Genomic DNA, 26,218 nt, shown 5'->3' with positions numbered 1-26,218 from the left:
GACACAAATGAAACTTAAAAGTATTAAGAAAATACATACCTTGAATCTGAACCCCAGTGCATGGCATAAATTTTTGCTAAGTGACCCCGCAATGTGCGCCGAGTTCGCATTTGGATTCGACCTACAGAGTCCAAACTGGTTGTGATCTATTGTGGTGGAGAAATTAAGAGGAAGAAAAGTCATATAAAAAAGGTGCTGTTAGGAAGGTAGGTTCCCATACAACACCATGTCATACAAGGCAACGCACCTGAACGAGAGTTGTGTCGCTGCATGCTTTCCGGGCATCCTAAGAGGGAAGGAGGGGGAACAAGTCATTTCAACATTCTTAATGCACTTGGTTTATTGATATGATAACCTATTCATAGGGTATGTCATCAATAACACATCAACGGACTCCCAACTTCCTAAGGGTATAGAAGTAACATAACAGCTCCAGCATACAATCCTTTCTCTGTATAGTAGCCAAGCTCCTAGTCACCGCTATCTAGCCGAGGCACAGGGAAAGAAGCTGTGCCATTAGCAATACATGCAGTGTCATATAGGAGAGACTGAGGAGCCTATCTGGGCCATACATATCTACATATATCAGAGTGAAGGGTTAATAAGTATACACTTTAGGCTACATTCACACGACCGTAGGGGAGGGGGGGGCATACGAACACCTGCAAATACGTCCCCCATAGGATGGCGATGGGTGCACTGTGCAATACGGTACTGCTCCTTACAAGGGGAAAAGAAAGGACTTATCCCATCTTTCCCCGTGTTACAGCACAGTGCCCAATGGATCACTATGGATAGGGGAGGGGTCACCGGCGGCCATATGTTCGTATGAATCAAGCCGTAGAGTCGATTTTGTAGCAAAGTGAGCACAATCTGTTAAACCGTTCCCCTTACAGCTATTTTAGGACCAAGATTACAGGTACACATTGTAAGCTCTTGTAAGCAGGACCCTCGTTCCTATTGATTCACACGACCAGGTCTTATTATATCTGTAGATTATAAAGTGCGGTAGAATATGATGGCACTATAGAAATAACAATCTATTACTAGTATTTGAGGCATAAAATATTATTTAGGGGGCGTTTCCCCTTTAGTGCAGAATAATGTCAGTGAGGTCTGGTGGAGGGTCCAATTCTACAGAGCCCCCTGATTTCTATTAGTCCGGCCCGATGCTCCCTGCCCTAGTATCAGGCATCTGCACATCATATAATGAATGTCTTACTCGGATCTGGTTCCGCAGCTGGTCTGCTTCTTGTCGTAACTGTTCCAGTTCACTCATCTTGAAAGCCTGGAACGATTACACACCTTGGCCACAAACAGCAAGAACAGATCTAGAAAGAGTAAAGATAGTAGACACATTAGTCACAGGGTTACGAATACTTTACATATTTCAAGAAAATAATCCCACTAGATTATCAGAATCAGTCTACACCTGTCCCGGCTGTAACAGTATTAGAAATATAACATTTTTACATTATAAACCATTTACCCACTGCACAAAAATTTCACAAATGTGTAGGACAAGCTGTGGATTTACACACCAGCAGAACCACCAATTTGCTTGAATCGAGATTTTATGAGATTGCCAAAAGCTATTCACCCAAAAGTCCATTTTTAACATTTTATCGATGCCCCCTACCCCACTTCATCGTGCTGGACTCCTTAGGGGTAACCAAAATGGTTTGGATGTGATCTGCAGGCACATAGTCTTATATTTCCCGTAGCATTGTGTTCTACAAGACCAAGTTATGGCTTCTGTTATGGCAGAAGGAACAGTGGGCCACACCACACGTGTATGTTTCCTCCTCCCGCAACACCAATGGATCTTCCAGAAAAACTGTCCAAGATCAATAAATCACCATGGCCAATGGAGACCAATCACACCAAAGGGGATTCTTGGACTTTCACAGAAATGGGAGGAGATCAAGTACCATCCTGCGGCCACTTTCACAAACTGCGTTTTTAAAACGCAAGGAGGAGGAGCTTGCCAGATCGCTAATGCGTTTCCACTGAAACACATGTGTTCCGGGATGAGAACCGGGTGTTCTGCATTATTTACATGCAAAAAACGTGGTGCTCATTCCATAACACATGTGATCACCAGGTAACAACTCATCCTTCCCAAGTATGGATTGGCCATCACCGCATAAGACTAGCTCCAGGGCAAAACCAGCATCTGCTCAGGTGAAGCCCCTTTTCTGCACCAACAAGTTAATAAGAAACAATTCCAGTTCAGGCTGCTACAAGAGTATGGAAATTGTGCCCCCGATAGTCACGTATGGAAAGAAGGACAGAGGAGGTCCAGCGCATTAGAAGTAGTGGATATGAAATACAGTGACCATTCAGGGTCTAGATTTTATTATTCATGCGAGAGATTTATCACAATGACTGATCACTATAAAAACTGGGGCACCTGTGAGGATCCAGCATAGCCTTATTAAAGACATAATATAGGTGCCCTCATTAGAAGAGATCCGTCATAGTGACAAATGGAACAAGTGTGCAGCCTGTGAATGTCACCGCAGATGCTGCGCTCCATGGAAAGCAGGTCTTAGTGATGAACACAATGACATGCAGCACTTGCAGCCGGGGGCCCAGGTTTCTATTTCCACGCTCTCTAGGATCATGACTCTACAGCGCGCTTCAGACCATCGCCACCAGGAGGCAAAACAGGAAATAATATTGGGTGCAACCTTGATCTGAGGTCACAGAGTTATTGTCTTCCCCCTTGTGCAGCTCTGGAAGTGTATAAAGCAGAGGTGCCTCCAGCAGACATTTAGCACAAAAACAGGAAACCGTCTGCCACGCCTCTGGGTAAGGAAGTAAACGCTGCGATACCCTGCACTTCCACTGCCTCCATATAGTAACACAGCCTGCCCATAACACCAAGAGGTGAAGCCCTGCAATATCCATCCACCACAAAGTGCCCCGACCCAATCTGAAGCATCTGCACGTGCCACAGCGAGTACACCCAACACTGCCAGAGAAGTTACCAACCTGGAAGAAAAAGAAATGAATCCTGCTCACAAAAAACAAAGACCTCAGCAACAGTAAAACGCCATCTCCCCAGATCAGCAGCTTCATTGCCTACCATAAATCGGCATTCCTACCATATTGTCTCCCATAAATTGGCATGCCAGTTATGACCACTTGGCAAGAACAAGTGGTGAAATAAAATGATAGCCAGGAGTGGCAAACCTCTCCACATTATCACATTAGAGGGATTTCCCCATTGCCTATTTTGCTAAGCAAGGAAATTCGGACAACAAAAGGCATCAAACAGCGTCGGAAGAAGCCTTCACCAGGGAACATCACACTGGCAGCTATACGGATGTACAACAAGCCTGACGGGAATAACACCCTACCATTACCTGCACACTCGGATCTGTATGACTTGTGATCACCGCTATATTCAGTGTGGCAAACCATTTCTCAGAGAGCCCAAGTCACCTCAATGAGATCATGCCAAGGAGCTACCATAGGTGCGTGGTCCTGGGCAGGAGCAGATCACCTGGGACTGCCCACATGACAGTAGAGCCTAATTAGCAGAATGGGTGGTGTCAAAACTAAAAACACAAGGGGGTAGATGAATACCATCGATAGGTCCCTTATCTTCTTCCTTGTGGCATGTGGATGGAGGGGTAACATAGCTCAGATGACCCATTATTCATAGCACAGCAGTGACGGAGTTTGATAATGTCTATGAGGAACTGAATGGCTTCCATTTACCATTTTTATGTTCTACAAAAATTAAAATGCATAACACAGGTCTGAGCTCTGAACAATATGCTAGCTACACGTATGCAAATTTTATTTATTCAAATTTTTTACATCGAAACAAAGCCGCCCGTATGACAAAGAAAATACCGTAGAATTTAGGATTTAGAGAGGTGTAACAGCCTGCTGACCAACTACGGGGCCTGCTGGCCACTGCACTGGTGCGCCGACATTAACCAGAGTAGCCAGTAATCACCTATGCAAAAATGGCGAAATCCCACTTACACATGTTTCAGTCATTGGCCTCTGTGGTGGCAGGAGCCTCACCGTGTTTGATTTGTTCCCACAGCGACCCAGTGGAAGAGATTTCTCACAACTTTTTGGACATGGGCCCAGAAAGTCACTTGTCCGCAAATCTACCATTTTTTGGCACCAAAACAGTTTCAAGTTGATAACTTCCCTCTAGTGTGAAAGAGTTGGGAGAACAGCTAACCCTTCCTAAGGGTGCACCCATATGTACCGCTCTGCAGCTTTTGATATTTGGATATTTGGAGTTGAGTGACAAATAGGAGTACTGCCTCCCAATTATTATGTTCTCACCCATTATCATCCACTCCTGCTTTTGGCTTTAAAAAAAACATAAACGCGAGACGCTGAGGATGCAAGTTTCGTTTTTTTTCATCATGCAGCTGTTAAATATCTGCTCCAATACCCTTCATGATCACCTTCTAGTTTAACACAGATGAGGTTTCTTCATTTTCATTTCCAAAACTGCATCCAGAGACAAGAGTCTCCTCACCTAATGGTGTATGGGCAGCTTTAGACACCAACACAAAATTTCTACGAATTGTTCCAGTAATTCATTATCATATTTCACCTGTAGACAATGTATGATGTCACTGTAAGGCCTAGTTCACACATGCATCAGGGGGGCCTGTTACTCGCTCTGTTTAGGCTTATTTGGAGAATACTTTAAGTATTTCCCACTGAGCTGGAATCCTTTTTTTATCATCATACAAATTATTATTATTCTTGGTGCAGGCCCATGTCTGAGGGTGCACCAGTTTTCTTCTTTCTAGGACTTTGGGCACATTCACATGTACGTCCCCATAGACGGCAATAGCGGCGTGGCACCGATCCGGGCCGCACACCGCAAAAAGATAGAGCATGCTCTATCTTTCGGCGTGTGTGCGGCCGTGCGCCACTATTCTCTATGGAGGGAGGAGGGGCTGCCTCCTCCTCCTCCTCTCCAGCACACGGCGGGCATACCGCCGTGTGAATGTACCCTTTAACCCCTTAACGCTCTGCGCCGTAGCTCTCCGGGCAGAGGTATAAGGGATGTATGAAGAGGGCTCACGGGCTGAGTCCTCTTCATACAGAGGTGGGGGTTTTTGCATTTTGCACAAAACCCCCACCGCTAATAACCGCGGTCGGTGCTTGCACCGATCGCGGCTATTAACCCCCTAAACGCCGCCGGCAAAGTCGCCGGCGGCGTTTAAAAGACGCCATCTTTTTTTCGATCGCCACACCCCCGAACGTCATCGGGGGGCGGCGATCAGTTGCCATGGTAGCCTCGTGTCTTCTTTTGACACGAGGCTATCTGGCAGCTGCATATTCGTTACAATGAGCCAGTGGCTCATTGTAATGAATGTGCTGCAAAAATGCCATATATTGCAATACAGAAGTATTGCAGTATATGGTAGCAGCGATCTGACCATCTAGGGTTAATGTACCCTAGATGGTCTAAAAGATAGTGAAAAAAAAAAAGTTTAAAAAATAAAAAAAATTAATAAAATATTAAAAGTTCAAATCACCCCCCTTTCCCTAGAACGGATATAAAACATAACAAACAGTAAAAATCACAGACATATTAGGTATCGCCGCGTCCCAAAATGCCCGATCTATCAAAATATAAAAACGGTTACGGCCGGCGGTGACCTCCGAGGCGGGAAATGGCGCCCAAATGTCCGAAATGCGACTTTTACACCTTTTTACATAACATAAAAAATGAAATAAAAAATGATCAAAATGTCGCACAGTCCTCAAAATGGTAGCAATGAAAACGTCGCCTCATTTCGCAAAAAATGACCCCTCACACATCTCCGTGCGCCAAAGTATGAAAAAGTTATTAGCGTCAGAAGATGGCAAAAAATTTCTCTTCTTTTTTGTACACATTCGTTTAATTTTTGAAAATGTATTAAAACACAATAAAACCTATATAAATTTGGTATCACCGCGATCGCACCGAACCAAAGAATAAAGTAGGCGTGTTATTTGGAGCAAAGAGTGAAAGTCGTAAAAACTGAGCCCACAAGAACGTGACGCACGTGCGGTTTTTTTTCAATTTTTCCACATTTGGAATTTTTTTTCAGCTTCGCAGTACACGGCATGTTAAAATAAATAACATTACGGGAAAGTAAAATTTGTTACGCACAAAATAAGCCCTCACACAGGTCTGTACACGGAAAAATGAAAAAGTTATGGATTTTTGAAGTTGGAGAGCGAGAAATGAGGCGAAAAACCCTCCGTCCTTAAGGGGTTAATTGGAGGTTAGGTCAATGATTGTACAGGGAATGTGCTGGAAAACACGGCAGAAATGAGTACATGATCCAGTCCAAGGTGCCTCGATCTGCACGAAGATATAAACCTTCCTCTAAAATGACAAAACACATTTCTGGGATGCATCGAAGATACCATATACTACAATTTTATGTGATAGGGTTGCAGTTCTTTATAGTGTCAGTAGATAAGGGTACCGACCATTCAGGTCACTACACCAATCATGGAAAGAAACCCCATTTAGTCTCATAAGCCTACAGAAATTGGTGCCATAGGATTACATTTTATCCCCAGAGAAGATGTTAGAAATGCACTGTTCTGCCCTGACCTGACAGGTCCCCCATTATCATCTGTGATGGCCAAGAAGTTGGACCACACCAAGATGTCATTTATCCTATAGACCAGTGATGGCTAACCTATGGCACTGGTGCCAGAGGTGGCACTCAGAGCCCTTTCTGTGGGCACTCAGGCCATCACCAGAAATGACTCCAGGTATCTTCCTGAAGTCCCAGACGGCCCAGGACTTGCTGTGCACAGAGCTATTTTAAAGTGACAGCGCTACCTGGGACTATTTTCTGCTTTATTGGTGTCCTCAGGTGCTGGTATCAATGAAAACTGTGACAGAGAAGGGAGTATAAATCACAAATTAAATTTCTGTGTTGGCACTTTGCGATAAATAAGCGGGTCTTTGTTGTTGTTTGGGCACTCGGTCTCTAAAAGGTTTGCCATCACTGCCCTATAGACTCTCTCTTTCAGTAGTCCCAGTTAGTCTGGTATATGCAACACCATTCTTTTATAAAAATATGTAAAATACATCAAACTTTCTTAAATATGTTAAAAGACATAACAAGTACAATTGATGCAATCAGAGAACCCAATGCTATGGTCTGACTGGGCCACATCACATACAACATATCGGGTATATCCATCAACTACAAAAAGTCTCCCAAAATAAATACCTGATAGCGGATGTTATATCATATTACACAGTAACAAAAAAAAAAAAAAAAAAAAATTACCATATATACTCGAGTATAAGCCTAGTTTTTCAGCACAAAATTTGTGCTCAAAAACCCTAACTCGGCTTATACTCGAGTCAACAAAAAAAATAAAGTCAAAACTCACCTTTCTTACGTTACCCATAAGTCCTCTTCTGTCCGAGACAGTCTGAGACAGAAGAGGACCTATGGGGGACGTTGGAAAGGTGAGTACAGTGGGGTTTTTTTCCTACTACAGGGGCGGGGCAGGCTGTATGCTACAGGGGCTGGGCAGGATATATGCTACAGGGGCTGGGCAGGCTGTATGCTACAGGGGCTGGCAGACTATATACTGGGAGGCTGTGACCTATGCATTTCCCACCCTCGGCTTATACCCGAGTCGATAGGTTTTCCCAGTTTTTTGTGTTGAAATTAGGGGTCTCGGCTTATACTCGGGTCGGCTTATACGGTGTATATATATATTTTTGTCACACAGCATTGGGTTCTTTGATTGCATCAATTGTACTAATAACTCTAATAAAGTTTGATGTATTTACATATTTTTATATAAAGAACAGTGTAACTCCTGCATTATTTGGTAGTAGAATCACATTTTTGGAGTAGTTCTATAATTTGGATGGTGGAAGGTTATATAACCGGTACCGTAATGTAGCAAAATGGAGATAAGGGATCTAGTGTAGTATGTGTGTTTGAAGAACGGAGCACAGCTTTCCTTGGATTGCAGGAGGAGGCCTAGAGTCCTGTCTGGTGAACTCAGTGCTAGAGTGACAGCTTGGGTGCCCACAGAGAGGGCTCCGAGTGCCACCTCTGGCACCCGTTCCAGGGGTTTGCCACCACTGCTGTTGCCAGTTGATAAAATTAGATCTCAGACTGTAAGCTCTTGTGATCAGGGCCCTCACTCCTATTGTTCCATATGACCGTTTGTATTCTGTAATGTAATATTATATGTGTATAGGTCCCTTATTGGTAAAGCGCTATGGAATATGATGGCACTATATAAATAAAGGTTATTATCTTGTGACAACACTGTAAAGCACAGATTTAGGACAGGACACACCATTTTTTTTATACTGTAGTAAACCTCCCCGTTGTACATTACTCCCCCATGCATAATGTATGAGCATTTACTGTAGGAGAAGTGCGAGAGATTTTTACATAATTCTGCTTAAGTCTCTTCAGTAGGTGGCCAAAATAATGTTAAGTTTAGGAAACTTGATCATTTAGATGCCAAATAGAGAACTCTGACTTCTCTGGCCGTTATAGTTCATGACCTCTCACATGCTGGGAGATAATATAGAAAGTGTATACAGGCAGCACCCGGGTTACGTTCAGGATGGGTTCTGTAGGTTTGTTTTTAAGTTTCATTTGTTGCAAGTCGGAACAAAAATATTTTGTAGGTGTTACTACAGATAAATCCAATTGGCAAGAAGACAAAAAAAATTTTTTCACAATTATTAAAAGCAATGGAAACAAGAATTAACAATAAAGCTTCATACAACTAATCACTGCAGACTTCACTACACTATCAGCATCCATAGAGCTTCACCAAACGTCACAGTGGGCAGAAGGGGCCGTCTAACTAGGAGTTGGGTGTCCTTAACTCGGGGACCACCTTTATAGGCAAATACACTGGAAAAATTTTGACCTCAGACAATACGATCCCAATAAATTGTCCCGAAACTTCTGTGCATAAACTTATCCTATAGGGATTGGTGTCCTCAAGTTCAATGAGGTGATAACTCTACACACCACTGGAGATCTGCACAGTTGTCGCTCTGGTTTTGTACCAAATACTGAAGTCTCGGGCCTAGTCACACGCCACATTGGGATTGGCAACATCATATGAAAGCCTGGTTACCAGGGATGCTAGGAATACCCGACCTAACAACAAGACACATTTCCACAGATTATCATCAGGTACCTGGTTACCACATCTTTCTGGATTGTTCAAAAATCAACCGAGAGCAATCAAAGCCAGAAGCATCAGAAAACACTACAACGTGTAGGTACTACACCCCATCAGATTTATGACTAAGCAACCCTCAAGACGACGCCATCTTGATTTTTTTTCACTTGTGAAATATATAGACACGCACACGGAAATAGCAAGACAGAAGCCCAAATCATCAATCACCTCAGGCTGTTACACGGGCTCGTCCTCCCCCCGGCTTCCTCAGCAGTTGTGCAGTGAGCACTTCCTGCTTCCACAAGTGCAGAGGGAGCTGGAGGAATGGTGAGAAAGTGTAACAGCCTGTGAAGCCAGATAACAGGGGGGCTAGGAGAGCCCTCAGGCTTATTAGTATCATTTTAAAAGTTAAGAGGACATGGCATTGAAAGGTACTACATACCTTTTACAGAAAAAAAAGATATTTTATACAAAAACAGTCAGAATTGTCGGCCTAATGATAAATGTGTCCGCTCGACCTGCCTATGCCGCTCCCCGCACCCAGATCTCCCGACCCTGCTTCTCCCGGGCAGGCTTCACTGACACATTGGGGGAATTCATTAATGTGCCGTGGGGTTCTACACTCACCGGCCACTTTATTAGGTGCACCTGTCCAACTGCTCGTTAACACTTAATTTCTAATCAGCCAATCACATGGCGGCAACTCAGTGCATTTAGGCATGTAGACATGGTCAAGACAATCTCCTGCAGTTCAAACCGAGCATCAGTATGGGGAAGAAAGGTGATTTGTGGCCTTTGAACGTGGCATGGTTGTTGGTACCAGAAGGGCTGGTCTGAGTATTTCAGAAACTGCTGATCTACTGGGATTTTCACGCACAACCATCTCTAGGGTTTACAGAGAATGGTCCGAAAAAGAAAAAACATCCAGTGAGCGGCAGTTCTGTGGGCGGAAATGCCTTGTTGATCCCAGAGGTCAGAGGAGAATGGGCAGATTGGTTCGAGCTGATAGAAAGGTAACAGTGACTCAAATCGCCACCCGTTACAACCAAGGTAGGCAGAAGAGCATCTCTGAACGCACAGTACATCGAACTTTGAGACAGATGGGACATTCGGATGGTAGGGTCAGAATTTGGCGTCAACAACATGAAAGCATGGATCCATCCTGCCTAGTATCAACGGTTCAGGCTGGTGGTGGTGGTGTCGGGAATATTTTCTTGGCACTCTTTGGGCCGCTTGGTACCAATTGAGCATCGTTGCAACGCCACAGCCTACCTGAGTATTGTTGCTGACCATGTCCATCCCTTTATGACCACAATGTACCCAACATCTGATGGCTACTTTCAGCAGGATAATGCGCCATGTCATAAAGCTGGAATCATCTCAGACTGGTTTCTTGAACATGACAATGAGCTCACGGTACTCAAATGGCCTCCACAGTCATCAGATCTCAATCCAATAGAGCATCTTTGGGATGTGGTGGAACGGGAGATTCGCATCATGGATGTGCAGCCGACAAATCTGCGGCAACTGTGTGATGCTATCATGTCAATATGGACCAAAATCTCTGAGGAATGCTTCCAGCACCTTGTTGTATCTATGCCACGAAGAATTGAGGCAGTTCTGAAGGCAAAAGGGGGTCCAACCCGTTACTAGCATGGTGTACCTAATAAAGTGGCCGGTGAGTGTATAGTGCAGAGCTGCGACATATTCATCATTGTCCTGAGGAGCCTATGTTTAAGACTGTGGAGTTCTACTTTAGACTTGATTTCAGCTGGTCTAATCTGTGCCCACAATGTGGTGCACCCTAATAATATTTTTGGAGCACGGATTAATTTTCCTCCCCCGAGGCCACCCCCTTGACTTGATAAATATGTCAGAAGTACCAACCCCTTGACTTGATAAATGTACCACCCCCATTGTGCATGCCCCAGCTCAATCCGCAGTGCTGCAGCATATGCAAATGAGCAGGCCATAATCCTGCAGTATACAGGGACATCCATGACCTCGTAGCCTCCTGACTATTAGGGGTGTGAGGGCACATATAAAAGTGATTTTTTTGGAAGAATGCAGGAATGTTTAGAATATCTAAACACACCATTTGGACACTTTGAAAGCAAGTAAGGAACAAGGTGTTTTGGGGGATATCCACGATTACATAACTACCTAATGTAATCTCATGAGATGGTTTGTGTAAGTAGCAAGGCCTTGGACAGAACTCCAGGTTACAGAATACACGGACATGTCTAGTAGGACACCCCATTACTCACACCAGGAATCAGGGATAGTTCTGTGCCACTTTCCAATACCACAATGACAACACTTGGCTGAATAGAACTTATAGCTATAGATTACATTCCTTGAATGCCTGTGACGAGGTCCAATATGCAATATAGAAAGATTTTGGGTGCAAAATCAGCTCCATTTACAAGCAGCAATGTTCTGCCCATCATTCCATCACATCACCTGTAACCTGTCAGTAGCACATCCTTGGTTACACGGCACTTTATGTTTTCTGACAAGAGATGATCTTTAGGTCATTCTATACAATTAGATTATAAATTAATAATCCTACAAACTGTCAAAAAAAGACCAACATAGATTATTTGTCTTCATTTATACATTTATACTGCAGACCTGATGCAATTCTGAATAATACAGACGACCCCTACTTAAGGATACCCGACTTACAGACAACCCATAGTTACAGACAGACCCCTCTGACCTCTGGTGAAGCTTTCTGGATGCTTTAATATAGTCCCAGACTGCAATAATCAGCTGTAAGGTGTCTGTAATGAAGCTTTATTGATAATCCTTGGTCCCATTACAGCAAAAAATGTTTAAACTCCAATTGTCACTGGGGCCAATTTTTTTTTGTCTGGATCTACAAATATAAAATATACAGTTTCGACTTACATACAAATTCAACTTAAGAACAAACCTCAGGACCCTATCTTGTACGTAACCCGGGGACTGCCTGTACATACTAGTAAGGAAGACTTGTGTGTTATGAAGGGGGAATGTAAGACTACCAAATAACCAGCTTGTAACACAAGGCCAGGTAAGTAGTTCTCCACTTAGGTTTAAAAAAACAGTGACCCATATGAAGAAGGTAGGTACCCGCTCCGCCTTATTTTCATACTCCTCTAATAGCACTATTACTTAATAGTTGGAAGACCATCCCTGGGACAATGTAATCAGGAGTTTCATTTGGCAGATTAGTGGGGTTTATTCCAACACATCTGATGGGAAATGGGGCTTCAAAGACATTCCAAAAGCATTTATCAAGTTGTTGGTGGAGCAAACATACAACAACTCCATATTAAGATATAAAAATCAACTGGGTCATTTTGGTGGGACACACCCACTTGACCAATGATTCTGAATGTACTAAAAATAAATAAATGAATAATAGTGGACGGTCCATGAAATCTGTCCTGATCTGACCCGACCATAGTTGTGTGCTGATGGCCTGACACATCCAGTTCTGGTCCTGTGTAGTAGGGAGGTCATCAATCAACAACCATTAGAACAAATGAACCACGGGCAAAAGCCCACCCTGTATGTGTGACTCCTGTCTATGTGCCACATGATGCAGGAACACAGTCTCAGGAGAATAGTTGTTTTTTTGTTTTGTTTTTTGCTGAGGACCCTATAAAACTGGATGATTGGATGATTACCAACAGGAAAACAGGAACCAGACCCTCTCCATCGTTTGATAGGGAGCAATTTGAAAAAGGTAGGTCCCCCTTATAAAGGGAATTTCCAGGTGACAATACTTTTCCACCAAGCACAGGAGAGGGGGCAAGTATCTGATGATCAAAACACTGGGTGCATCACAAGTGTAAGTGGGGTTGTGGATCATGTGTGAGCAGCACTCCATTCACATCTACAGGACTGGAGATTGTATACTCATCAACCAGGCCAATAGAGGGGATGGCGGTGAAAGACACGCACTACAGCCCCATTCAGACATGGGAATTGAGGTCGCACCTATGCTCAGGTAGACTGCACAATCTGACACTTGGGGTGCATCCACACACAGCAGAGAAAAAGGTTCCAGGATTCTGTATTCCAAAGGGAATCCACTACAAATACGGAGCAGATCAGCATCTACACCACAAATCCTAACACATGCCGGATCCTGGTGATCAGCGCGTCCAGTGCCAGGGATATAGTCACAGGATGGGCACATTCACTGGCACTGACTATCATGGTAATGGGAACACTGCTCCTTATCATCCCCATTACCCCAGCAACAGGAGGGAACCGCCATCTCCAGGGATCACTGGGGATGAGCTGGAAAGTGTCAGGAAGGGAGAAGAATGAGGAAGTCACAGAATGAGGGATGAGGAGGAGTAATGGAGGAGGACGAGAAGGCAGCGGGCAGCGCGGGCCATCACTGCCGGGTGAGGGCTGTCAGGGCAGGGGGAGCACAGGCAGGAGGAGGAGGAGGATGGCGGCTCAGTGTGATGAAGGAAGATGAAGGAGGAGAGGGCTCGGCTGTGAGGCGCGCACGGCGAATGAGGACTGGCTCAGGCCCGGACGGTCACACATCCCCCGCCACGTACATTACCCGCTCCCGGCTCGCGGCCTCGGTGATCCTGGCTCCCCGCCGCCTCTTCAGCCCGGGATCCCGTTAGAAGGAGCGGCCTCCTGCAGCCTGTATCACACGGCCCCGAGATCCGCCACACCCAGGCCCAAACCACACACACTCCAGAGAGGGGGTGTCACTCAGTAGCCCCGCACAAATCTCCTACGCCAGCAGTGTGCTCGCCTCACATACACCCCCTTCCTGTCACAGAAGACGGGGAGTGCGCTGTCCCTGCTCTGGAGCGCTCCGATACCGCGCCTAGACACACGACGCGAGTGCCAGCTTTTTCATCGCACACCCCTAAAAGCGAATAGTACATCCCGGAGCGACAGCACGGACGCTACCAAGTAACGCAAAGGGGAGGGGAAATGACCGCGCTGAAAGCTTGCTTCCTTTTTATAATCATATTGCTCTGTCAGTGACATACAATTGGCACCAACAGGAAGAAAGAACTGTGTAATCTATAGCTATACAGAGAGATACGAACAGATATTGGAGTATGCATATAGATACACATACATCTGTATTGGTTATTGGAAATCGTCCGATTTTGATGCTTTTTTCTAGTGCTATAGGTCTGAAACTGTCCGTTTTTGTGGTGTCATCTGAGATTTTCACATCAGATTCTGTCAGCATCGCCCATCAACCTGAAAAACTGACCCCACTAGGACGTGTCATGCGTTTTTTCACATGACTAGGATCAGAGCACTATGTAAGGTTATTATTTGTAACAATAGTCCCCTGCAGAGGCTGGAGCTCACAACATTATGGACAACTATGATACTATAATTTCAGCCAGAGAGATGACATGGACAGCCTGAACCCAGTTGTGTGCCCAGGGGTGCGCCATCCATGAGGCGAGTTGAGCTTCTTCCCTCAGGGAGCACCACATGCAGATAGATGCAGGGCAGCATCCGGGGTGCAGTCACCTGCTATAAACTAAGACCTGACATGGCTGTGAGACACTGCACCCACTTACTAAAAATATAAGCAGATAAATGACTTCTGCGTAGGGTGGAGGGGGCTCCGTTCTAAAGCGTGCCTGAGGGCGCGTTCACATGTTCCGCTATCGTCGCGTTCATAATGCGACGCTAGCGCACAGTGGGCGGGGCTCGGGTCGATCGCATATGCGTTTCCCGGGAAACGCATGCGATTAATGACCCGATCGCATGCGTTTCTCTGGAAACGCATATGCGATCGCCCCAAACTCCGCCCCCCTGTGCGCTAGTGTCGCGTTATGAATGCGGCGCTAGCGGAACGTGTGAACGTACCCTTAGGCAGCAGAGAGTTTAGGTTCATCCCTGTGTGTGCCCATATTTTCAGCACCTTATACATGTCAATAAGACTACACCTCTAGGCCACCTTTTGGGAACAGTCTTCTCCTTTCCTACTTTGGTGAGAGACAATACTCCCTATCATGGCTCTTGTCTAATACCATATGCTGATTGGAGCGTCGTCCTGAACGCTCAAAAACTGGAACTGAACCGACATGCTGAGTTTATTTGTGCCGTACATGATGCGAGTTGCACACCTCAAACTAGCTTGTGGGGAATAGGCCTAAGGGTGATTCGACACACAGCGTTTTCAGTTTGTTTTTAAGCACGCGTTTTCAGTCCGTTTAAAAACGCATCCGTTTTGACCATTTTTGCCAGTTTTTCCCAAGTATCTTAATAGATAAACAGGTTGTAAGCAGCCAAACGCATGGTAAATGGTCATAAAAGGTAAAAAATGGATGCGTTTTAAAACGCATGTGTTTTTAGGGTGATGCCACACATGGCGTTTTTGGTCCATTTTTAACCATATGTTTTCAGTCCGTTTAAAAACGCATCCGTTTTTGGCTGTTTACCAAGCGTTTGACTGTGTTTATCTATTAAGATAATTGGGAAAAAAGGACAAAAACAGGTGAGTTTTTTTTAAAAAAAACACATACGCTTTCAAAAACGCATGCGTTTTGAAACGGACAGAAAACGCATGCTTAAGAACGGACTATAAACGCATACTTAAAAAGGACCAAAAATGCCATTATGGCATCACCCTAAGGCCCCTTCACACTTGCATTGCAGATCACGCCAGAGTGCAATACAAGAAAAACTGACATTTTTGCCTGCATTTTTAGTCAGTTTTTTCTAGGAGTGATTAGCGGTTTTGCTGTGTTTTCGGTGTGTTTTTCAAGCACATGTTTCAAAATCACATAATTCTTTAACACCTTAGCGCTCTGCGCCGTAGCTGTACTGCGCTGAGTCCCGCGATTAGCGCTCAGCGCAGTACAGCTACGGCGCAGAGACGATGCCGGTTCAGCGCTGTATAGCAGCCGAACCGGCATCGCTAGCCGCGGGATTTCAGCGGTAATCTACCGCTGACATCCCCGGCTAACACCCGCGGTCGGAGTGGGCTCCGATCGCGGGTGTTTAACCCGTTAAATGCCGCGGTCAACGCGACCGCGGCATTTAACATGCCTTCTGGGGGTCTTTACCCCACGATCGGCCCCCCGCACCGTTTTCGGGGGGACCGATCGCTGTTTTGGCTCCTCTGGGGTCCGATCGGGACCCCAGAGAAGCCTGGAGGGTTTACCTTTAAGATGGCGTCTGTGACGTCATCTTAAAGGCAAAGTGTCAGCCTATGCATCTGCATAGGCTGGCACTGATAATACCCTGCAATACATTAGTATTGCAGAGTATTATCAAGAACAAGCAATCAGATGATTGCTTGTTCATATCCCATGGTGGATCAAGTAAAAAAATGTAAAAAAAAAGGTTTTTCAATAAAAAATTACTTTATAAATCACTAAAAATGCCCATAAGCCAGAAAACATATAAAGAGACATATAACGCTCAAAAAAGTCTAAATCATAACACAAACCCCACATATATAGTATCACCGCGTCCGTAACAATCCATAGAATAAAACTAAATAACTATTGAACCCATATGATGAACGCCGTAAAAAAAAAACGTCAAAAACCCGCCAAAAATTATGATTTTTACCTATTATATCCCACTAAAAATGCAATAAAAAGTGATCAACAAAACATATGTACTCCAGAATGATATTGTTGCAAAGAACAACATGTCCCGCAAAAAACAAGCCATCAACCAGCTCTGTAGCCAAAAACGTAACAATGTTATGCCACTTGGAAGACGGCGATGCAAAAATGATAGATTTTTCCCCACATTAGGGTTTTATTTGGCAAATTTAGTAAAACATAAGAAAAAATATTCATGTCTGGTATCCCCGTAATCGTATCGACCCATAGAATAAAGATAACAGGATTATTAGGATATACGGTGAACACGGAAAAAAAAAAAAGTAAAAAATCCAGTACAGAATTGATGCTTTTCTACTCATGACCTCAAAAAAAGTTCCAAAATTTTCAACAATAGGTGATACCAACCCCAAAATGGTAACACTGGAAAAAGCATCTCGTCCCGCAAAAAAAATGCCGTCACATGGCCCAAATAACGGAAAAGCGAAAATTTTATAGCCTTCAAAAGGGGGCAACCAGAAAACTAAAATCCTGGCAGCTGCAGGGTGCTCCTTCCCTTCTGCGCCTCGCTGTGCAACCCATAACACAAGAAACGGCCACGTGTGGGGGGTCGCTGCACTCAGGAGAAATTGTAGAACAAATTTTATGGTGAGTTTTCTCTTTTTATCTTTTGGAAATGTGTAAATTTTAGGGCAAAATTAACGTATAACCGACAAAATTTGATAAATTTGAAATTTCGAAATTTCACCGCCATTTTGATTCAATTACTATGAAGATCTCAAGGGGTTAACAATCTTTGTAAAAGCTGTTTCTGATAGTTTGAGGGGTGCAGATTTGAAAATGGGTTGGTTATATAGGGGGTTTTGTTGCTAAATATGTAAAATTTGATTTCAAACAGTATTTATCCCCAAAATAGTCAATTCCGAAAATACGGAAAATCGCTATTCGATTTGTAGGCCGCGTGACGTCAAAATAAATTATCCAAACATTTCAAAAATTATGAAAATGTAAAGTAGACAAATGGGAAATGTTATTCTGCAAGTTATTTAGGTGGTAAATCTATCTGCCTGAAAACGCGGTGATTTAGAATTTCGAAAATGGCAAATTTTTCTAAAAATTCATCAATTTTTTCTTTTTTTTGTAAATAAACGCCAAACTTATCAGCCAAAATTTACCACTAAAATGAAGTACAACATGTGGGGAAAAAACAATCTCAGAATCGCTTTGATAAGTAACAGCGTTCAAAAGTTATTACCACAGGAAGAGACACTGGTCAAATTTCAAAAAAAAGTTGCGAGCCTTAACCTGCAAACAGGCTGCGTCCTTAAGGGGTTAAAACAGAAGCTGCATGCCAAATCTTGGCATTTTTCACATCACCTAGCAACTCATCCATTTAAAACGCATTGCACTTGCAATGCTGGTAAGTGCAATGCGTTTTTGATGAGTCTCCATAGACTTGAATGGGGCGTGAAAAACAAACACCCATTGAACAAGCCCATTGAAAACAATGGTAGAGTCAAAGGGAGAGTTTGGATTGTCAAAAGCACGTGCAGAACTTGAGCATGCAAAACGCAAGAGTGAAAGGGGCCTAACAGTTATGGCTTTAGTGGTCGAAGCCAAGATTTCAATAAAGTCAAAGCAGGGAGAGCAGGCCTGAATGGCTGGTATTTTACACATAGACCTACAGTGAGTAGAGAAACTATTCAGACCCCTTGGAATTTTGCACTCTTTGTTTCATTGAAGCCAATTGGTAAGATTAAAAAAATTTTTCTTTTTCTCATCAATGTACACTCTGCACCCCATTGTGAAAAATACAGAAATGTAGATACTTTTGCTAATTTATTAAACAAGAAAAACTGAAATATCACATGTTCATAAGCATTCAGCCCCTTTGCTGTGATACTCGTATTTAGCTCACATGCTGCCCATTCCTTTCTGATCCTTCTTGAGATGGTACTTAAGGGTGCAGTCACACGTTGCAGTTAAAACTGCATCTCAATTAGTTTTGAGGTGGTTTTAGGTGCACTTTTGTCAATTTCACAGGTGAAAGACATGAACTGAATGGGGGAATTAGAATTTTAAGGAGAAAGCTGTTCCACAAATTTAATTCACCTGTTGACTTGATGTTTTTCACTTGTTAAAATAAGTAATACCACCTAAAACCACCCCAACACTAATTGCGATGCAGTTTTAACGTGTGACCGCACCCTAAACTGATTAGAGTTGATTAGGAAAGGCACACACCTGTCTATATAAGACCTGACAGATCACAGTGCATATAAGAGCCTATGAGAATCATGAAGTCTAAGGAACTGCCCAAGGAGCTCAGAGACAGAATTGTAGCAAGGCACAGATCTTGCCAAAAGAATTCCTGCAGAACTCAAGGTTCCTAAGAGCACAGTGGTCTCCATAATCCTTAAATGAAAGAAGTTCAGGACGACCAAAAATCTTCCTCGATCTGGCCCTGCAGCCAAACTAAGCATTTCAGTTTTTTCTGTCAAGATGGGGTGCAGAGTGTACATTAATGAGCAAAAAAATAACTTTTTTGATCTTACGAATTGGCTGCAATGGAACAAAGAAAAAACTTTAAAGGGGTTTGAATGCTTTCTATACCCACTGTATATTTCTCCATAACAGTGACATTTCTCACAATATTAAAAAATAGGATTCTAAATCAATAAAACTCAACCCAGATTACCTACAATATTGAGTTTCATTTGTTAAAAGTCTTGCATAAAAATTTGGTGTGTTGTGCACTTGTGTTTAGCTTTTTTCTGTATGTGCGACTACTTCAACTACTTGCGCCTTTTGTAGAGGTATCTGCGCCATTATCCTTTATGTTGAGGAAATGGAGCATGACTTAGGCTGTGGGCACAGGTGGCGTTTGTATTGTGTTTACATGCAAGCGCCCAGGGCTCGACCCGAAACACATGTGATCGGTAACCTGGTGTACTGCATTTAAACCATGGAAAACACTGGATGCTGCTTCTCTTTAGTTCATTTGGTTGTAACCCGATACAAATGGGTTCAAAGTGGAGTGGTGTGGGGTGATTGACTGCCCTGTGGCTCCCTATTATATATTTAATAGCAAGCCGGCTCTTCTTAGTGAGTGGAGCCTAATGAGCCAGCACCCTAAGAAGAGCCAGAATTCCCATCACTAGTCAGACCCCTTCTTTGTCTGACTGCAAACTGTCTGCGTGTGCGTCAACAGTTTACACTGCTCTACAATGGGGTTCATTTCCTAAGAGTCCGAATCGCGCATTTTCGTCGGGATTCCTGAATCTTTCCGAATTGCCCCGGGATTTTGGCGCACGCGTTCGGATTGTGGCGCATCGGCGCCGGCTTTCACGTGACAGAAATGGGGGCGTGGCCGCTGTAAAACCCGGCAGATTCAGAAAAAACGCGGAATTTAAAAATACATTTTCTGCAGCAAAAATAGCACTCACATACACCGGGACGAAGAAGGTGAACTCCGGGGGACTTCAGTGCAGCAGCGACACCTGGTGGACATCGGGCGCACTACCTTAGTGAATCCCGGCAAGCTCCAATTCAATGTCAGAGAACGCGCCGCGGGATCGCGAATGGACCGGGTAAGTAAATGAGCCCCAATGAGTTAGTATTGTAGAGCTGGTTCAAGTTTGGTTCAAGTTTGTATAAGTAAAAAAAAAAAGTTATAAAAAGTAAAGTTTAAACATTAGAATAAATAAAAATTAAATAAATAAAAATATAAGCCCCTGAAATGTCACTTTCCCATACAAACCCTTAATGAAGTATAAAACACAAATACACAAAAAAAACCACATATTTGATATTGCCGTATCCGTAACAATCTGTATAATAAAAAAAATCATTATTGGACCCGCACAGTAAACACCGGGTTAAAAAAAACGCAAAAAAAGTTCTGAAAAAAGAACATTTTTAATTAATACCTTTAAAAAATGCTCTAAAAATTATTTTAAAAAAATGTTACGCACTGTAATTTAAGACAACTAAAAAAAATAATTCTTCTCACAAAAAATAAGCCATTAATCAGATTCGTCAGTCGAAAAATAAAAAAGTTATGCATATGAAAAGATGGTGATGCCAAAATGAACAAGATTTTCTCCAAATTAGTTTTTATTCAGTAAAATTGTATCAAACACACAAAACCCCCACATATTTGGTATCGCTGCATCTGTGACAATCTGCATGATAAAACAGAATTGATATTGGAGTCACACAGTGAATCCCGTAAAAACCAACCCCAAAATACGCTCTGAAAAAAGATAACCTTTAAGAAATGCTCTAAAAAGTGATTTTAAAAAATGTGACGTGCTCCAAAATAAGACCAAAGAACAACACTTCTTGCATAAAATAAGCCCTTAACCAAATTTGTAAGCCGAAAAAAAAAAAAGGTATGGGTATGAAAAGATGGCGATGCTAAAATTAACAATTTCGCCAAATTACTTTTTATTCAGTAAAATTGGGAAAAAAATCTAAATATCGCCCCCATGTAGTATACAGCCAGCCCCCATGTAGTATAAAGCCAGCTAGCCCCCAGTAGTATACAGCCTACCCCATGTAGTATGCAGCCAGCCATCACCCATGTAGTATACATCCAGCCAGCCCCATGTAGTATACAGCCAGCCAGCCCCATGTAGTACACAGCCAGCCTGCCCCATGTAGTATAAAGCCAGCCTGCCCCATGTAGTATACAGGCAGCCTGCCCCATTTAGTATACAGCCAGCGAGCCCCATGTAGTACACAGCCAGCCTGCCCCATGTAGTACAAAGCCAGCCTGCCCCATGTAGTATACAGCCAGCCCCATGTAGTGTACATCCAGCCTGCCCCATGTAGTATACAGCCAGTCTGCCCCATGTAGTATACAGCCAGCTTGCCCCTTGTAGTATACAGCCAGCTTGCCCCTTTTAGTATACAGCCAGCCTGCCCTATGTAGTACACAACCAGCCTCATGTAGTATACAGCCAGCCCCATGTAGTATACAGCCAGCGAGCCCCATGTAGTACACAGCCAGTCTGCCCCATGTAGTATACAGCCAGCCTGCCCCATGTAGTATACAGCCAGCCTGCCCCATGTAGCACACAGCCAGTCTGCCCCATGTAGTACACAGCCAGTCTGCCCCATGTAGTATACAGCCAGCCAGCCCCATGTAGTATACAGCCAGCCCCCAGTAGTGTACAGCCAGACCCATGTAGCATACAGCCAGCCAGCTCCATGTAGTATACAGCCAGCCTCATGTAGTATACAGTCAGCCCCATGTAGTACACAGCCAGCCAGGCAGCAGTTTGCCCAGCACATAAAAAAACCAAGCTTACATACTCACCTTCAGGCCGTCCCGATGCTCAGTGCAGCTGCCCGATGTTCCGGTCCCACGGCTCCTCTTCTTTCTTCTCTTTGCTGTAACAGCCGGCAGAGACGCGATATGCCGGACGGATGGACGCTTCTCTGCTGGCTAATACAGCATAGAGAAGACAGAAGAGGAGCCGCCAGGAGCCGTACCGAGCATTGGGGCACCGGAGGGTGAGTATGTAAGTTTATTTTTTTTTATTGACTCGCGTATAGACCGGGGTGAGGTTTTTCAGCACATTTTTTGTGCTGAAAAACTGGGCTTATAGACAAGTACATATGGTAAATGAGGTATTTTCGTAATTGTGGCAACCCATAGAATAAAAATAATATACTATTTTTATGGTATGGTAAACGGCCCCCCCAAAAAAATCTTCCTAAAAATTGATAATTTTCAATTTCTCCACCAACAAAGAGTTAATAAAATCTCACCAATTAGCTATTGATGCCCCAAAAGTATGTACCGGAAACATGCATCTCATGTGGCAAAAAATAAGCCCCTAAAGGTCCACATAAAAAAAAAAGAAAAAAAAAAGCAGTTTACACTGCTCCAATGAATAAGTATTGTAGAGCAGTGTATTGGACAATCAGAGCTTTGCTGGTTGAAATTCAAGTTTGTAGAAGTAAAAAAAAGAAAACCACTAAAGTTTAAACATTAGAATAAATAAAAAAATAAATAAATAAAAATATAAGCCCCTAAAATGTCACTTTCCCATAAAAACACTTAATAAAGTATAAAAAACACAAACACACAAAAATCCCACATATTTGGTATTGCCAACAATATGTATAATAAAACAGAATTGTTACTGGACCTGCACGGTAAACTCTTGGGGGGGGGGAGGAGACGCAAAAAACTTTCCGAAAAAAGATAATTTTTAAAAAGTTACGCACTCTAAAATAAGACCACTAGAAAGAACAACTCTTCTCGCAAAAAATAAGTCCTTAACCAGATTTGTCACCCGAAAAATAAAAAAGTTATGCATATGAAAGATGGCGAACCCCCGTAAAAACAACTTTGTGCAGTACCGTACCATTCCATAGCCCGTAGAAAGATAGGACATGTCTATCTTTCTATGGAATACTGCGCTGTGGGCTGTGTATTCCTATGGGGAGGGGCGGGGGTGAGCAGCACTTTCCCCCTCCTCCTCTCCCCGGCGCCGATGTACTACGATACGGCGGGCATACATCGTGTGCATGTAGCCTTAGAGTAATCTAAAGTTCAGCTTTTCAGAAGGATTTTCCTAACAATTCCAAGGCATTAGATATGCCCAGTGAAAACGGTCATGAGCAAGTGGATACTATTTGGCACATGGGTAACATTATGAAGAACTGAAGAGAACTTTGAACCCTGCTGGGTCGTTCTCATGATGATCCATTTGCACCATTTACATCTGTTAGCATCCCGTGATCTAGGATTAACAACTGTAAGCACCCAGAGTACTGTGGGGCTCGCTGTATGGGGGTGCTGCAGTTTCTATTAAAAATTACCAAAAACTGAACATATGCAAAACCCCTGCCAACGTACCCTGCTGTCTCCAGGCCCCAAAAAAAGGCTAGGCCCCGGTGAGGGATGTTGCACACACTTTGTAAAATTGATTGAAAAATCAAGAAGAAAATTGGTTCAGAAAACTGTCAATGTTAAAGGACCTACAGGAATTTCTGACCAGAATTGTTCTGTGTGTGAAAATCTCCGTATTCTTCATCGGTTTTGGCTCCGGAGTGGTGTGGCAGGATATTTCTTGCAAATATTCAAGGCGCCAGAACCTACAAGTCTGTCAAAAAGCTTACTCGAAAATGTATTAAGGTCTAATGAGGCCGAGGTGGTTTGGTGCAAAAGGTATGTTTGGTGCAAACACAACAATGTGCATCACCAAAATAAGACATTATGGGTTGTCTGACATGAATAAAAATGTTACTGTTGCTGTGGAAAAAAACAAACCTATACTTACCTCCCTCGGTGCTCCCGATGTCTCGTGCCATCGCTCGTCTGCCACGCCCATCCATCCCTATGTAACAAGTGCTGGAACAGGAGACAGTTGGGCGTGCGAGGCCGCTGGAAGTTGTTGATGCAGCGTCAGACAGTGGAGCTGGACACTGGGAGCGCTCTTGGAGTTAAGTATCACAGGACCCCAGCTTACCAATAACATTTTTATTAAAGTTGGGCAACCTCTTTAAGTCAAGGGTGAGGGTTAAGAACACTGCAGGCCTCTACAAAAATAAACACCAAGATGAAGATCAATTTTTTTTTTATCAACTCTTAAAAGATGAAGATTGGGGGGGGGGGGGGACCTGTCACTGACTAAGGGCGTTAGAGGGGGTTAATGTGCACTGCTTTGGGGGGGGGGGGTCAAATTGTGTCGGTTATAAGTTCATTTACACATTTCCAATAGATAAAAAGAGAAATTCCACCATACAATTTGTTCTGCAATTTCTCCCGAGTACAGAGACCCCCCACATGTGGCCATTACTTGTTTTATGGGTGCACAGCGAGGCTCAGGAGGGAAGGAGCGCCCTGCAGCTGCCAGGATTTTAGTTTCCTCATTGGCCCCTTTTGAAGGCTATAAAATTTTAGCTTTTGCGTTATTGTTTTTTTTTTCTAAAGGTGACACACCACTCGCATTATGCTCGGTGTTTTGGCGAATTTTGACACGCCAAGCTCAAAAGGTTGCCCCTCACTGACCTAAAGCATACCGATACACCACCAAATGTTGGTTTAGTCAGAACAAAATCCAACAGAAAATCTTCAGCTATCCTCTCATTTTAGGACAGCATAACAGAAACTAAAAACAGAAGATGAATAGAAGGTTTTCTGTCCTCCTGCTGTCCCCCATTCACTTTGATGTATGGATGGTTACCCTCCGTTACACTTCTGTTTGTAATAGCAAAAAAAATAGTCAAAGCTGCTGCACTATATGTTCTCCTATTAAATAACAGAGTTATCATCTTAGCCTTAGAAATTTGGAGCACTTTTGCTAGGAAAAGTGAGCAATGTCTGTCTACGTTTGACAAACAGTTAGACACGTATCCAAAAAGACTGAGAGGTGTATAATAATACGGAAGTATAAGAATGAATAACTAAACAGGTACCGTACTTCAACAAAGTATTAGTTTGAAGGGGTTTTCCCATGAAACAAGTTAGGCCCAAACCACAGGATAGAGCCCAACTTGCTGATCAGTTGGTGTCTCAGAGATTTGACCCCCACAGATCACAAGAGGGGGTCCAATGTACCCCAGACGGACTCCTTGTCGCTCCCCGAAATGAACGGATCAGCCTGCCACGCATGGCTGCCCCATTCATCTCTATGGAGCTGACGGAGATCGCCGAGCGCCGTACTCTCCATAGAGATGAACAGAGCAGCCTGAACATGCATGTCCTGCAGCTCCACTCATCTCATGGAGTGACAAGAGGTCCGAATGGTTCTAGTGATCTGTGGGGATCTCATCGCGGAGACCAACCCAACCCCTTTAAGGTTATTCATACTTATGGAACCACATTTATTCAAATTCTTTATTTTTATTATTCCTTTACAGGCAATACCCGGGTTACATACAAGATAGGTTCCACAGGCTCATTGTAACGAATATGCAGAAGCCATTTAGCCTCGGGTCAAACGAAGACCCGAGGCTACCATGACAACCAATCGCCGATGACGTTCGGGGGAGCGACGATCGGAATAAAGAGGGTGGCGCCAACACGCCGCCATCTTTTAAATGTCACCGGCGACTTTGCCGGCGACAACGGAAGGGTTAATAGCCACGATTGGTGCAAGCACTGACCGCGGTTATTAGCGGTGGGAGTTTGCTGCAATATGCAACAACCCCCACCCTTGTATGAAGAGGCCTCAGCCCGTGAGCCCTCTTCATACATTTCCTGCACCTCTGCGCCGTAGAGCTATGGCGCAGAGCGTTAAGGGGTTAAAGGGGTAGTTCAGAGGTTGAAAAACATGGCTGCTTTCTTCTAAAAACAGCTCACTAAAATCCATTAATTTCTGGGCAGCTGAGCTGCAATACTGGCACAAAGGATGGTCAGGTGTGGCACTCAGGCTACATTTACACAATGTATGCCCACCGCTGCCCCTCCCCACAGTAATATACGACGCACGGCGCCTTATTCC

The 26,218-nt window shown here is 43.7% G+C and overlaps 1 protein-coding gene across 5 annotated transcripts in view; it reads right to left on the bottom strand.

The window, feature by feature from the left end:
- Positions 1-26,218, bottom strand: part of GNB4 (G protein subunit beta 4) — an 86,979-nt gene that overhangs the window by 7,212 nt on the left and 53,549 nt on the right. For 3 of the 5 annotated variants that reach the window (XM_072142751.1, XM_072142754.1, XM_072142755.1), the window contains exons 2-4: positions 1,223-1,331; positions 248-286; positions 40-146 (exon numbers count right to left, since the gene is read on the bottom strand). In XM_072142751.1, the coding sequence (XP_071998852.1) occupies positions 40-146; positions 248-286; positions 1,223-1,279 (203 nt within the window). In that variant the 5' untranslated portion in view covers positions 1,280-1,331. Of the gene's footprint in view, positions 1-39; positions 147-247; positions 287-1,222; positions 1,332-13,748; positions 14,050-26,218 lie in introns of those variants that run through there. The other 2 variants (XM_072142750.1, XM_072142753.1) reach the window with 2 other exon arrangements.

This window comes from Engystomops pustulosus, chromosome 3 (genome assembly GCF_040894005.1).
Source record: "Engystomops pustulosus chromosome 3, aEngPut4.maternal, whole genome shotgun sequence".
Taxonomy (NCBI): Eukaryota; Metazoa; Chordata; class Amphibia; order Anura; family Leptodactylidae; genus Engystomops; species Engystomops pustulosus.
The sequence above is the reverse complement of the archived record's forward strand: the minus strand, read 5'-3'. Positions and strand labels throughout refer to the sequence as shown.